Raw genomic sequence first — 13,294 nt, 5'->3', positions numbered from 1 at the left:
AACAATCTGATAGACAGCTAAGAAAATAAGCAAAGTGATTTTTAGCATCAATTTTCTGGTTTTTGTCCTTCTCTTTCCTTTCTTATTAGTAGTTCTCTAGTTTTCTCTCCAATCTCATTTCAGAAAAGGTTTAGGATCATAAAATCAGAAGAAGCTTAACCAAATCAAAAAGATGGCTTAAATATTGAAAGAACTCAAGAGTCAAGACATCTACAAGCACCAGCTATAATACTAGAAATTTGAAAACAATTTTCTAAACAACCAATATCCAGTATGGTTGATGTTGCGTCAAAAGATTGTCACAATAACATTTTACAACTACTAATGGACATAGATATGATGATTATATCATGAAGCAAGAAAATTCTCTTCCATTAACAACTATTCGGACTTTATACACAGCCCTGTTTCAGATAAAATATCAGATGCACTAGCACGCTTCTACAAATAGAAGCAGCAGAATACCTACCTGCGTCCTTGGGCAAAATTATAACAGCATAAATTCTTTCATCTCGGCATTATCATGTATTGCCTTCGTCCCAGTATACAGCAGCATCAAGGTTTCACGGGTGCTCCTTGTAGACATTACATTCCCGATATATTCCTCTTCATCAATACCAGCTGGACAAGGAAGGAGTTTCAAACTAGTCCTTAGGTCGTGCCAACCATAATGAGCTGAGTGCCCGCAGTCGTGATAAGTAATCATTAATGGCAAGAAGAGCACGGGCAGCTTGCCGGGTGGTCAATATACGATACATTTGTTGTAACGTCTGCTGCCGCAGAAGATCAGCCTAATAACAGAGAAAAAACTAGCTTAGATTTTACTAGTTCTCCAGATGTTTCAAGGTTTGAAACTTGGTTTGAGCATCAGGTTTTATCCAGGCAAAAATTGTAACAATGACGTTCAAATTTAATACAAATCCCAATTTATTTGAAAATCCTATACTTTGTTGCATCAACGCTCAACGTCATTGGTATTTTGAAATGTCGAATGAATAATAAATTGCTTAGAACAGAAAGAAAAGCAAACCCAAAACTCATAAATTTCCTTTCCATAAAAGTATTTCGAGACACTGTAGACATGCAGGATAGCAAGCAAAGCAAGGTAAATACATCAATACCTGGTGAAGGAAGTTTTCAAGTGTGCCCAGCTTGCCCATTGCAAGTGCCATCTGGCCCATGTAATCAGCAACATTTCCATTGCCAGAAGGAGCAAGAGAACCGGACGAAAGGGTCTCTGCAAGAGATTGTTGTAAAGCTTCCATCCCTTGAGACAAGGCATCCTCTGCCTGTTGGCAGGACTGTTGCAGATTGCATATGCCCATCAACTGCTGATCTGTCAAAGGTTCAAGATGGCTACCGAGTATCTGGAATTCAATGACATCAGGGAGTAAGTAGATGACGATGAAACATCAACTAACACAACCTCAAAGAAGATGTGACCCATGATATCAATCAACTATAACCTTGAGAAGTTCAGAGGAACGGAAACCTCCCAACCACATGAAACACCTCTCTGCAGGTGTCCTCCACATGCCTGAAAGCATGTGGAATACATCAGACTTCGCACCTACGCTTTTTAGCCTGAATATTTCTTCATAATGTGCCATCACACTATCAACGAGAAGGCATAGCTCATTATCTCCCACATAAGAATTTACAGCTGCTCTCAATTCATTGATATGTCGTTGATGTTCATCGAGCCACCTTGCATATTCCATATCAAATGCTAAAGCCCCTGAAGGTATTATCAATAAGAAGCTACATAAATCAAACTCTTGATTGAAACATACAATGAAACAAACGAAATCAGAAGGGAAAAATCTACTTTAGTTCAGTATTAAAAGGAGTTCCAGCTGAAACTTGACACTAGATACATGCACAACCTGATAGAATCCATATAAAAAATAGACTTCAATAATCAACACAGTAATGAGAGGTCACATTTCTTGGCTGAGAACCTTCAAGTAAGTTGGTCTCTTGTCTGCATTTACAGATAGAAGGCCAAGCAAGAAAGGGGACGGGGGAGCTCGATACTTCCTTACCTTCATGGTTTTGATTTTTGAGGAAAGTAGCAACTTTTTGCTTTAAATATCCTACAGGAAATTCACTCACTTGGCAACTCTAGATATCGATTCTAGTGAGAAGTAGATTCTAGTAAGACCTTTATCTCACTCCAGAAAATGGATTACAGTGGGTCATCCATTATTTCATTCTACCAAGGAACTTTCAGTGTTGCACATATGCTCCCCATCCTCACTCCAAGTCCAGGAGACTTAAATAATCACATGAAAGGGCCTTCTATCCAAGAAAAATGTGACAAAAAGATTCAGTCCCTCAACTCTGCAACTTCAGAAGCAGCCTCCCCCCCCCCCCCCCCCCCTAAAAAAAGGAGAAGGAATTTTCTGTCAACATTAAGTAATTAGCTCACTTTCACCGAAGGATTCTAAGATTCAACACAAAAAGTTCGGCAAATCCCTTCAACATGTCTCACATTCAAATACTTCATACAAAATTTCAATACCAGACTACCTTCATTCATGAAAGACATCATACCAAGGTAAGTCTAGTAAACATTGGTGACATAATGTGGCAGCTAACTGACCAACATCGACAAATTACAACCAGAAGCCAATGCTTCTTTCCATTTCAAACCATAGAACTTATCCCCAATGTTTATACTTATCAAACCGACTCGTCCAGCTCAGTCTCCTATTGCAATGGGATCTCTCTTGTGTGGCAATATATATCTTCTATCCTCATTTGTTTAGGAAATCTCTCACGTCATATTGATGTATATCTTGTATATGTCCTTTTTATTTGTAATTATCCCACCTTAAGAGGTAGAGTCGGCTAGGGTTGTACATTCATATAAACTCTACAATTGTAGAGATCAACATAATACAATTCTCTAGTTCTACGCTACTCTCCCAGCCCTTTAGCACAATAGCATATAAGGCAAGATGCTTACCATTTCCACCCACCATATGAGTTTGATCTGCTGAGTGTCCATTCCCGACAAAAATACCCTGCAACAAGAAGAATAAATTTTATAGATAGAATAACTTTGGGTAGGATATATTAGTAAATTTTTACGCATTCAGAATAAGACCAATACGCTGTTAAGGCACAATAAGTTGCAGCCAAGGTGGTAGCACAAAATGGTGATTTGTTTCTCGAGAACCTCTTTCAGTTCAGAAAGTTTCTAACCAATATTCCTCTCCCAGGATACAATACAATTAACCAGAAATCTATATCATACCTGTTGATGCGCTCGTTGGAGTTCTTGCTCTAGTTGTGTAAGCTTCACCCAGCTATTCTCCAACTGTTGAACATATGCCTGAGACAAGCCAAAGCTGATCATTCATCCAATTATGTTTGACTCTTTGTATTCAAGCAACTACAAGAGCAATGGCAGAAAATCCTTATTTCATGGAGATACCATTCAATTTTAACAGCATATTTTAAGATGGTGGTTCAATATGCCAAACACCGAAGGTAATATCGCAAGCATGGAAGAAAAGACTAAGAAATTCACTTTTGGATCCTCAGAGTAAACTCCAATGATTATGGAATCTATTTTCACTATTTTATAAGTTCATCGACTCATTCACCTTTGCTCAATTTAAAGTTCAAATGAATGAATTAATTCTTACAATTAATTGAGTTCAAAATCAACATGTGGGTGGAGGTTCCAATATGTTGGCCCTGGAGTTAGATAGGAAGATAAAGCAGGTAGTTCTAATGATGCAGAAACCTCCATCTGATCACATAATCATGTGATTCCAGGGTGATTTTGACTTGGAGGACCCAAACTTCTAAAGGTTCTGTGACAGACAACAGTGCCAGTCAAAAAGCATAGAAGTGTAATCATGGTCATACAATCTGTTCTAATGGAACTAACCAGAAGGGGCAAAAAATGCAAGCATCATAATTCCATACATATTGAACAGCCTTGATCTTGTGATGTCTGGTCAGGCAAGTCTATCTTGGTTCAGTAATATGATTTGCTATAAAACTTATCAACCAAACAACTAAGCAATTATTTTTTAGTCTATCCACCCAGCATTTATAGAACCGTACTCCTGACAAAGCATACTTATATTGTGGACATGTTCCGCAAAATAATAGTATTCTTTAAGAAATAGTATCAGACCAGCTTCTTCTATATGGCCTACTAAAGGACTAACACTTCTAACAACCTTTATGAAACACCACATGGATTCCTATTTAATTTTAAGTGGTAAGAAATAAAGTCAGCAAAGCACCAATTACCCAATTTGTGGGTTGGTGCTAGTTGTGGCAAGCAATAAGTGAAAGCATCAATGGTGCCGCAAATAGGGCAAAGAGACTGAACATATGAGGAAATAACCTGGGAATTTTAGAGATGGAATTGCCTATGAAGCTGAAATGATGGGCATAACTGCAGGCTTCAGTCCACGAAGCCTACAACATGTTGAGACGTTGAGACTTGAAAGTACAGCCCATGAGCTTGTCAATCCAAGATATGCGAAATTTCTTCCTACAATATCTGCATGATTTGCTTCCAACAGAATTACAATATTGGTACTTCTTAAGGATTTTCGTAAGGTCTTCCATAGATTTTTTGTCTTTAGTTTCTAAAATAGAGAAAATATTTTCTAGCAAAAATAGGTCTTAGTTAGATTTCAAAAAGTAATCATGCCATCTCTCAACTAAACTCAACTCAGCCTTATCCCAACTAAATGGGATTGGCTACATGGATCCTTTTCCTCCAATAAGCTCTACTCAAAGCAATATTGGTTACTAGTCTAAAGTTATGCATGTTTTCCTCACCAATTCTCTTAGAGTCATTTTAGGCCTACCACTAGTTCTTTTAGCTCCTTCAATCTGAATCAAATCACTCTTCCATTGAGGCATTCAAAGGTCTCTGTTGCACATGTCCATGCCACCTCAAATGACTTTCACACAACTTATCATTATATAGGAGATAATCCTAAATTGGATCTAATTTTTGTATTCCTTATTTTTTCCTTTCTAGTTTTAACAGTCATCCATCTTAACATCCTCATTTCAACTACACTAAGTTTATCTATAAGTTGTTTTTTTCACACCCCAATATTCAACTCCATACAACATTGTTGGTCATGTAACCGTCCTATAAAAATTTTCCTTTCAGTTTTAAAGGAATATGCCGATCACATAACACTCCGGATGCATCCCTCCACCTCATCCATCCTAATTTAATTCTTTGTGCAACATCATCCTCTATTTCTCCTTTATTTATGATTGAACCTAGGTACCTAAAATTTTCACTTTGCGACAACTCCCTATCATCAATTTCCACCACCTCTTTCAGTTCTATTATTAATTTATTACTAAAGTTGCACACCATATACTCTATATTAGTTCTACTTATTTTAAAACCTTTTTATTCCAAAGTTAATATCCATAATTCCAACTTGGCATTTATCCTAGCTTTTGTTTGCCTACCAAAACGATATAATAAGAAAAAAATCATATACCAAAGGATCTGATCTTGAATATTGACATGGAGATAGATATTTCTTCCTTGTCTGACACACTTAGAGGCCTCAACCAAGAGTGTAGTAGTGGATATGGTAGGTATGGAGTTCCAGGACAATGGCATGCACTCTCATTCACCACAGAGACATTAAGTGCCGGGAATGATGGTTTGGTGAGTTTGATCAATATAGCTCTTCATCATCTTCATTCCCCACTGCTCATGATGGTGGCATGTTATCTTTTGTGGATAGCATCTTCTCATACACAGGCCCCAACAACAATATCAACTTATTCCACCAAGCAGCTACAGTGGATCCACATTTGCATCTTCTTCCCGACCCGGTGATCTATATCCTAGGTTGGGGTACCTAGAGTATATTGATGATGAGGCCTATCAAGTTGTAATATATTTTGAGCATTTCTTCATACATAGCCTCACTTGGCCTTCTTTTGTGATAAGGTAAAGGAAGGTTTCTTCGGCAAAAATCTTCCCCGTCTTTCAAGCCTTCTTGGAACTAGAGTTGGAAAAACAGCTTCATATGGGTCTTTTGGAGTTTCACCTTGGTCATACACTGATAGTTGTAAAAGTTGTACACTTTCATGTGTACTTATAACACATTAAAATTTTATAGTATTAAATAGTTCTTCATTTGTAATGCATATTTTTTTTTAACTGTATTTTATATGTTATAATACTAAATTATGTGTAACATAGGCTATATTTGAGAAAGTATATAGCAAGGTATGCCATACACTACCAACCTAGGGTACGAAACCAAACTAGCATTTTGGTCTTGTTTTTTAACAACCTAAAGTTTCATTATGTTTAGAGATGCTTAATTATGGTATCCCTCATAATTGTCAAGGCGTCCAGGCAATTTGCCTCTGGCCTAGGCGATAGTCGCCTTATTGCACTACATGTCGCTATGTGTTTTGGCACTTATTTATGCCAAATATCTTTCAAGTAAACTAGTCGCCTTATTGCACTACATGTCGCTATGTGTTTTGGCACTTATTTATGCCAAATATCTTTCAAGTAAACATTTCATTTACTTAAATATTATTCATAAATAAGCAAATACCCCCTATTTAAATCCAATAAAAATAATTTAAAAATAAAATTCCAAAATGATAAAAAATCAAACCCCCAGTCCAAGAACAAAAGCTAGATTTTGGTTATAGGGGTGATTTTCAACTTTTAAATGCTGGGGTTTTTCTCAATATTGAAATTTTTATAAATATTCCCATATTAAAACATTGTTAAAAACCAAAAGTATGATAAAATAATATTTTGTTTTGATATCCATAAAATTATTTTTATTCAGGCGATTTTAACAGCATTCGCGCACTTTAAAATAATTTTGACCGGAACATAACTTTGTCATTACAACTCATATTTAACTAATCTTAGACTTGTTGGAAGCCTAGTTTTATGTTATATCCAATACAAAAAGTCTTATGTAAAAATAAAATCATCTGACCAATTAAACTTATTATAGAACAAGAGCATTTTTCTAAATGTTGATTTTTAATGTGACTTAATGTTGATTTTTTATGATTTAATATGGCTAAATGTTGATTTTTAATGACTTTGTGTAGCTTAATGTTGATTTTTTATGATACAAGGTATATGTAGCTTACTAAATAATGTCAGAAAAGAGGGAAAATAAAAAATAACATTTGGTCGCCTTGAGGTAGATTGTAACGCCCCGGCCCCATTAATCTTGCACAATATTGTCCTCTTTGGCCCATAGGCCTCAAGACTTTAAAACGCGTTGTGCCATGTTAAGAAAGCTAGAGGTTATTAACTAGTCCAAGAATCTCTCCCTAGGCGATGTGGACTAAAGTTTGCACACCTTCACCGATCTCCCAAACCCTCTGGTACTGACTGTATTCCTGGTGGGGACACCTCACAGATCTCCTAGGCGGGTCTGGTACATGCCGTATTCTTGGGTCGCCACACTTCCCCCCTTTCAACACAGCGTCCCCGTTGTGGCCCCACACGCTGTCGGGGTCGGTTGTGATACCATTTGTAATGCCCCGGCCCCATTAACATTGCACAATATTGTCCTCTTTGGCCCGTGGGCCTTAAGGCTTTAAAACGGGTTATGCCATGTTAAGGAGGCTAGGGGTTATTAAATAGTCTAGAAATCTCCCCTAGACGATGTGGGACTAAAGTTTGCACACCCTCACCGATCTCCAAAATCCCCTGGTACTCACTGTGTTCTTGGTGGGGACACCTCACAATCTCCCAGGCAGGTCTGGGAGATCAGTGAGGGTATGCAAACTTTAGTCCTACATCGGCTAGGGAGAGATTACTGGGCTAGTTGATAACCTCTAGCCTCCTTAACATGGCACAATGTGTTTTAAAGCCTTGAGGCTCATGGGCCAAAGAGGACAATACTATGTAAGGTTAATGGGGCCGGGGCGTTACAAATGGTATTAAAGCCGACCCCGACAGCGTGTAGGGCCACAACGAGGACACTGTGCCGAAAGGGGGGAAGTATGACGACCTAAGAATACGGCAAGTACTAGACCTACTAGGGAGATCGGTGAGGTGTCCCCCACCAAGAATACGGTAAGTACCAGGAGGTTTGAGAGATCGGTGAGGGTGTGCAAACTTTAGTCCCCCATCACCTAAAGAGAGATTCCTGGATTAGTTAATAACCTCTAGCCTCCTTAACATGGCACAACGTGTTTTAAAGCATTCAGACCCACAAGTCAAAGAGGACAATATTGTGCAATGTTAATGGGGCCGGGGAGTTACATGGATGCCTAAGTGCTTAGATAACCCTCCAACGCCTTGGCACTGTGATAACTATGGTTTCCCTAAAGTTTCAAACCAGAAGTGGGCATTTGACCACCGAAATGGCCAAACAAATCCAACAACAGAATCATGTAGGGTTTCGACCAAAATTTCAGATCTTGTGTTTGCTACATAGAATTGTAGTTTCACCATTATCCTTCATAGGGCCATAACTTTAGTTATATTGGAAGCCTTAAAGTCATCATTCAAAATCTGAACCTTAGATTCTTCTAGCCACTTACAGCATTGAATCTGCAGAAAGTCAATCCTTTTATTGGTGCCATCCCGTTGTCCATCTTGATTGCCAATGGAAAAACCATCACAGTACACTTTCCCATATTGACAAAAGATTTCACTAAATGTATTCCTTCTGAATTTTACTCCATTATTTTTTCATGAGCCATGAATACATCTCAAGATCCTCATCTCAGCTATTATCATTTACATATAACACAAATCCGGTCGACTCAAATTGTTTCAACTCAACACAACAGGTCAATGAGAGGGCGAACTCCTAGGATAAATCCACCATCTCATTTTACCTAAGACTCAGTATCCTTAATATTGTACAAGAAAAGTTCTCTATAAGTTTAAATTGCACCTTAATTGATTTGTTTAAAAACAATTGATAAATTTTTTTATTATGGTAAAATAACAAGTAATTTATAAAAGTAAATAATTCTACATATCTCATCTTTGTAAAGTAACTAGGAAGGAAAGACATTGAGACATTGCATCAAACTCACTACCTTGCCATAGCGTGTAAAAAATTCTTGATGCATGGTTCTTTCATGAAAGACAGGACAGCAAAATAACAAGAGTTGCATCCTCAATTATCCAACCATGGTAAAGGAGAATTTGAAAGTAAAATCCCAGATAACAAGGAACACTTTTCTTTATATTGCACAGAATACCCCCCCAAATCAGAGGTGAAGTGAGATCGACTCAATCCAAAATCTCTGTTATCAACAGCTGGAGACTCTACCACCATGACAAAAGTGACACATCAATGTGGTAAGAAGGAAGATAATGCGATCATATTTGGCAGTTATCAAAGACCTGGCACAATATTTTGCTTTAGAATGTGTTTGAACAACAATATCTTGATATCTACATTTCCAAGATTTAATAATCAGCTAAAATATACACATATCTAATCGTTAAGTATTGGTAGAAATGATGCTCTGGTCAAAATCCTTGCAAAACAAAACTGGAGTGATAAAGAACACAATGAGAAATGGAGACAGCATGATGTCACCATAATTATGGTTCAATGAATGATGATTAGTATTGTTAGTAAGGAAAATGTAAAACAGGAGCGATTCAGACTTGACAAAATATGCTAGCCAACAAATAAAAGACCAGAGCATCACCATGACCCTGGCTGACGAATCATTGATTAAATTAACAACTTCTAAAAGGGCGTACCCGGTGCACAAGGCTCCCACATGTGCGAGGTCCGGGAGGGCAAGAACTATGCAGCCTTACCCCAAAAATGCCAAGAGGTTGTTTCAATCACTTGACCACCAAGTCACAACATTCGTACCATACCGTTGGACCAAGCGTGCCCCTTAAATTAACTTCTATGATACGGAAAAAAAAAGGGCGAGCCTGTGGCACAATAGTTAAGTTACACTATTGAAACATGTTGATCACAGGTTCAAAACCTAGAAACAGCTTCTACTGCGAAGCATGGGGTAAGGCTGCATACATATGCCCTTACCAGACTTGCAGTAGAGGAAGCCTCGTGCACTAAGTTGCTCTTTATTCTGATACGAAAAAAATATCTCAAATCACCTACGAGCTTTCATAATCACCTATAATGCCTTAAAAAACATACAACACATACCCCAAATATACAGCATCTTTGCAAGTTGTGATAGAGCTCTTTGAAAGGAGGTTTAAGGCATCTGGATTAGGTGTTTTTGATAAGATAAAGAGGTAAACTTATATTGATTAACACATCAAAGGCTGTGCAACTTGAAATATTGAACGAAAATATGAGGAAGGAGGGAGGTTGGTGTAAAATCTACCATATGGACAATCTGTAGAAAATGATGTTTATCTCCAACAAAATAGATTGTTAAGATAGGTTTAGATATGAAGGCCTAGTAATTGGCTTATTGCAAATGGGACAGAAAACTTGGTTTGACAGAAAAATGCCCTTTATCTTCAATATGCTTACAAGTAGAAGCAAAAAATAGTTAAAACACCTTACTTTCTTCCTTAGACGACTCTTCCGTGCAGCTTCACGATTCTGAGCCAGCCTGCGAAGTGCCTGTCAGGAGGCCAAACACCCAAAGGGTGTAAAAGGGAAAAAATTTCAACCCGTAAGACACAAAATCAGAAAATGTAATCACATGTTGGCAGAGAAAGTGGAATTATAGAACCTTCTGGTCTCTGGTTTTCAAATGTGATCTATCCATAGAATCCACAGATACAAGTGCTCCTTGCTGGACATATTTCAACTGACACATGGTAAAATCTAAATCAGGACCTCCAGCCAACATAGTCTCTGTGGCCAAAAAAGTTAGAGATAACAAGTATGCACAAAACAAAGTTAGAGATAAACAAGCATACACTCATATACATAGCTGCATGAGTGCATACAATATGGAAATTAAATCCATATTTGAACTTGACAATGTAAATAATCAAACATAGAGAAATTAGATTACTAAACCTGAAATAGGAGCTAACATATACCAACAGCTATAAACGGAGTGCACATACCATGAGCAGACATCCAATACAATTCACAAAAAGTTGGGATGCAGCTGAGTTTGTTGTTGTTGTTGTTGTTGTTGTTGTTGTTGTTGTTGTTGTTGTTGTTTGAGGTCTAGTTAGTGAGTTCTTTAATTTCTCAGTTTCAGGTATTCTCTATTCTGTCTAGATTGTCTGATAATTCCTCCGGGATTTTGTTACCTACACTATTCATGCCAACCATGTCTCAGGGCAGATTCAAAATTAACAAGCCCCTTTAGTTAGATTTTTACCATCCTATGTGTTAAGTAGATATTTCTATGGCACAGAAGAAATGAAACGTATATTCAGATTTCATCTTTATCAGACTAATGCCTTCCCTTGTTACATAATTTAAACCGAATTTTCCAAAATATCAATTTATTGTCTTGGTTTCTTCTTGTATGGTTTTCTATCCTGATATTCCCCTCCCCCAAAAAACATCCTTCTTTTCGGTGGTTATCACTGTACAATATACATCCACGCTTCTATTAATAAAATATTTCCTCTTCGCCTAACCCCAAAAAAAAAATGTTCCTAAAGTTTGAGACAATCAGATAGATTCTGAATTCCATGCAACAAACGATTAACAGAAAAGCGTAAAGCTTAACTAAACTATTACAATGCTGATATATCTTCAAAAGGAAAGTGGAAACACCTCTTTTCTATCATCTGTGTCGATGTCTGTGGATGTATCCGTTTGTTGACTGGTGCCAGCCACTGCAGAGTCCCCCCAGTTCTCAAAATTTCCAGCCCCAAACGAAGCAGCGGCCACGGGCATTGCCCCCTTCTGGAACGAGTTCTGCCCTGTACCAGCTCCCGTTCCCGAAGTACTTACATCTGATGAACTAAAATTCTGCAAAACACAAGAACAAAACTTCAATCAATAAACAAATTTATCATCTTCACCATCTAATCCAGAACAACAACGAGGGAATCATAGAGAGACTACGGTGTTTAGGCCCCCAAACTGAGAGTTATTAACAACAGCCACGCTGCCTGACTTGAAACTGAAGATGGTACCTACAAAATCAGAAGCAAACGATCTTAACAATAGTGGCAATGTAGCATTCGCAGCCATTGGAAGAACAAAATGAAAGAGAAAAGATATCATGATTGAATGCCTGGGGTTAAATCGACGACATCATCTTGATAGAATCCGGTAGACCGCTCAAGCTCCCCAAAATCCGTCAACCGCGGGTTGCCTCGACTACCTTCAGCGCCTCTGAATCATTTTAAACGAACAAAATAAATAAATTTAACCAAAAAAAGGAACAAACTCAATAGACGGATGGAAGAACAAAATAATACATTATAGAGCTGGCCGAAGTCGCAGCTACGAAGCTCTGCATTCCAATTCACGCTCCCAATCTTCGAACTTCACCAGAAAAACAAAAAAACTACAGAACGGAATTTTCAAGGAAGAACTGAAGGAGGAAGAACAACAGCTAAATCACACAAAAAGAATAAGGAAACCTGATTTGTTCAGTTCTTCCTCTGCTACTATCTTTATCATCAGGATTGTATTTCTGACTTTGGGATTTAGTCTCCCAAGAAATTCACACACACAGACACATCTCTCTCCCTCTGCGAGCCTCTGAGCTTTATTGCGTGCGTATTTTGTCTGCAAGTTCATTGGTGGAGGAGTTTTTGTCTTCAACTGGGAGTCCCCTCTCTCTCTCTCTCTCCTGAGCGAAAAGGCACTCTGGGATGGGATGGGATGGGATGGTGATAAGAATTGATGAAGTGAAAGCCCAAAGCTTTAAAATGCATCGAAAAGGAAAAATAAAGGCTTTGCTTGAAAGTAACTTCTGAAGCTTGCTGCTTCTGCAGCTGCCGCCTCTGACGCTGCGACCACCAGTCCGCCAGCCGGTGGAGAAACTTGAGAGCCATCTCTCACCTCTGACTCTACCCGCCCAATTTCTCTCTCTTTTATTATATGGAAATATCCTCACGATACGATTTACCATACGCTTGCTGACGTGTCATACTCTTTTCCTTTTTTTTTTTTCCAAATTTGAAATACTAATTATTGATAATATGTCAGACAGTAAGAGTACTCCAGAATCTGTGGGTAGATGATCGTATCAGTATTTGAAAATGTGTCGTCGTTTAGCAAGGATCTTGATTAGGATGATGTATCACGATGGTTTGATCGTCAGATTAGCATCTAAGATGAATGATAGTGATACTCTCGATGTACGAAAGAAGTAGCCTCTGTGGAACTGTACTTAGACTTCA

General features: G+C 38.1%; 1 protein-coding gene across 2 annotated transcripts; it reads right to left on the bottom strand.

The window, feature by feature from the left end:
- Positions 1-211: 211 nt before the first annotated feature.
- On the bottom strand, positions 212-12,951 carry LOC122078390 (transcription factor TGA2.3-like). Of its 2 annotated transcripts, none has more exons than XM_042644358.1 (11): positions 12,365-12,951; positions 12,178-12,278; positions 12,003-12,076; positions 11,712-11,909; positions 10,702-10,779; positions 10,530-10,589; positions 3,263-3,340; positions 2,972-3,029; positions 1,467-1,738; positions 1,122-1,367; positions 212-791 (listed from the first exon to the last, which is right to left on the bottom strand). In XM_042644358.1, the coding sequence occupies exons 1-11, from the start codon at positions 12,403-12,405 to the stop codon at positions 645-647; spliced, it is 1,353 nt and encodes a 450-aa protein (XP_042500292.1). In that variant the 5' UTR covers positions 12,406-12,951; the 3' UTR covers positions 212-644. The 2 variants fall into 2 exon arrangements, with proteins under 2 accessions (XP_042500292.1, XP_042500293.1); XM_042644359.1 differs by having other exon boundaries at positions 12,006-12,076.
- Between the last annotated feature and the right edge of the window lie 343 nt (positions 12,952-13,294).

This window comes from Macadamia integrifolia, chromosome 5 (assembly GCF_013358625.1).
Source record: "Macadamia integrifolia cultivar HAES 741 chromosome 5, SCU_Mint_v3, whole genome shotgun sequence".
Classification (NCBI taxonomy): Eukaryota; Viridiplantae; Streptophyta; class Magnoliopsida; order Proteales; family Proteaceae; genus Macadamia; species Macadamia integrifolia.
The sequence above is the reverse complement of the archived record's forward strand: the minus strand, read 5'-3'. Positions and strand labels throughout refer to the sequence as shown.

What these genes read in the sequence shown, in the direction of transcription:
- LOC122078390 (XM_042644358.1), bottom strand. Translation starts at nt 12,405, where the DNA reads ATGCAGAGCTTCGTAGCTGCGACTTCGGCCAGCTCTATAAT. An exon ending in TTGGGGGCCTAAACACCGTA is followed by an intron (nt 11,910 to 12,002) that starts GTCTCTCTATGA and finishes TGTGTTTTGCAG; the next exon opens with AATTTTAGTTCATCAGATGT. An exon ending in TCATATGGTGGGTGGAAATG is followed by an intron (nt 1,739 to 2,971) that starts GTAAGCATCTTG and finishes TAATACCTTCAG; the next exon opens with GGGCTTTAGCATTTGATATG.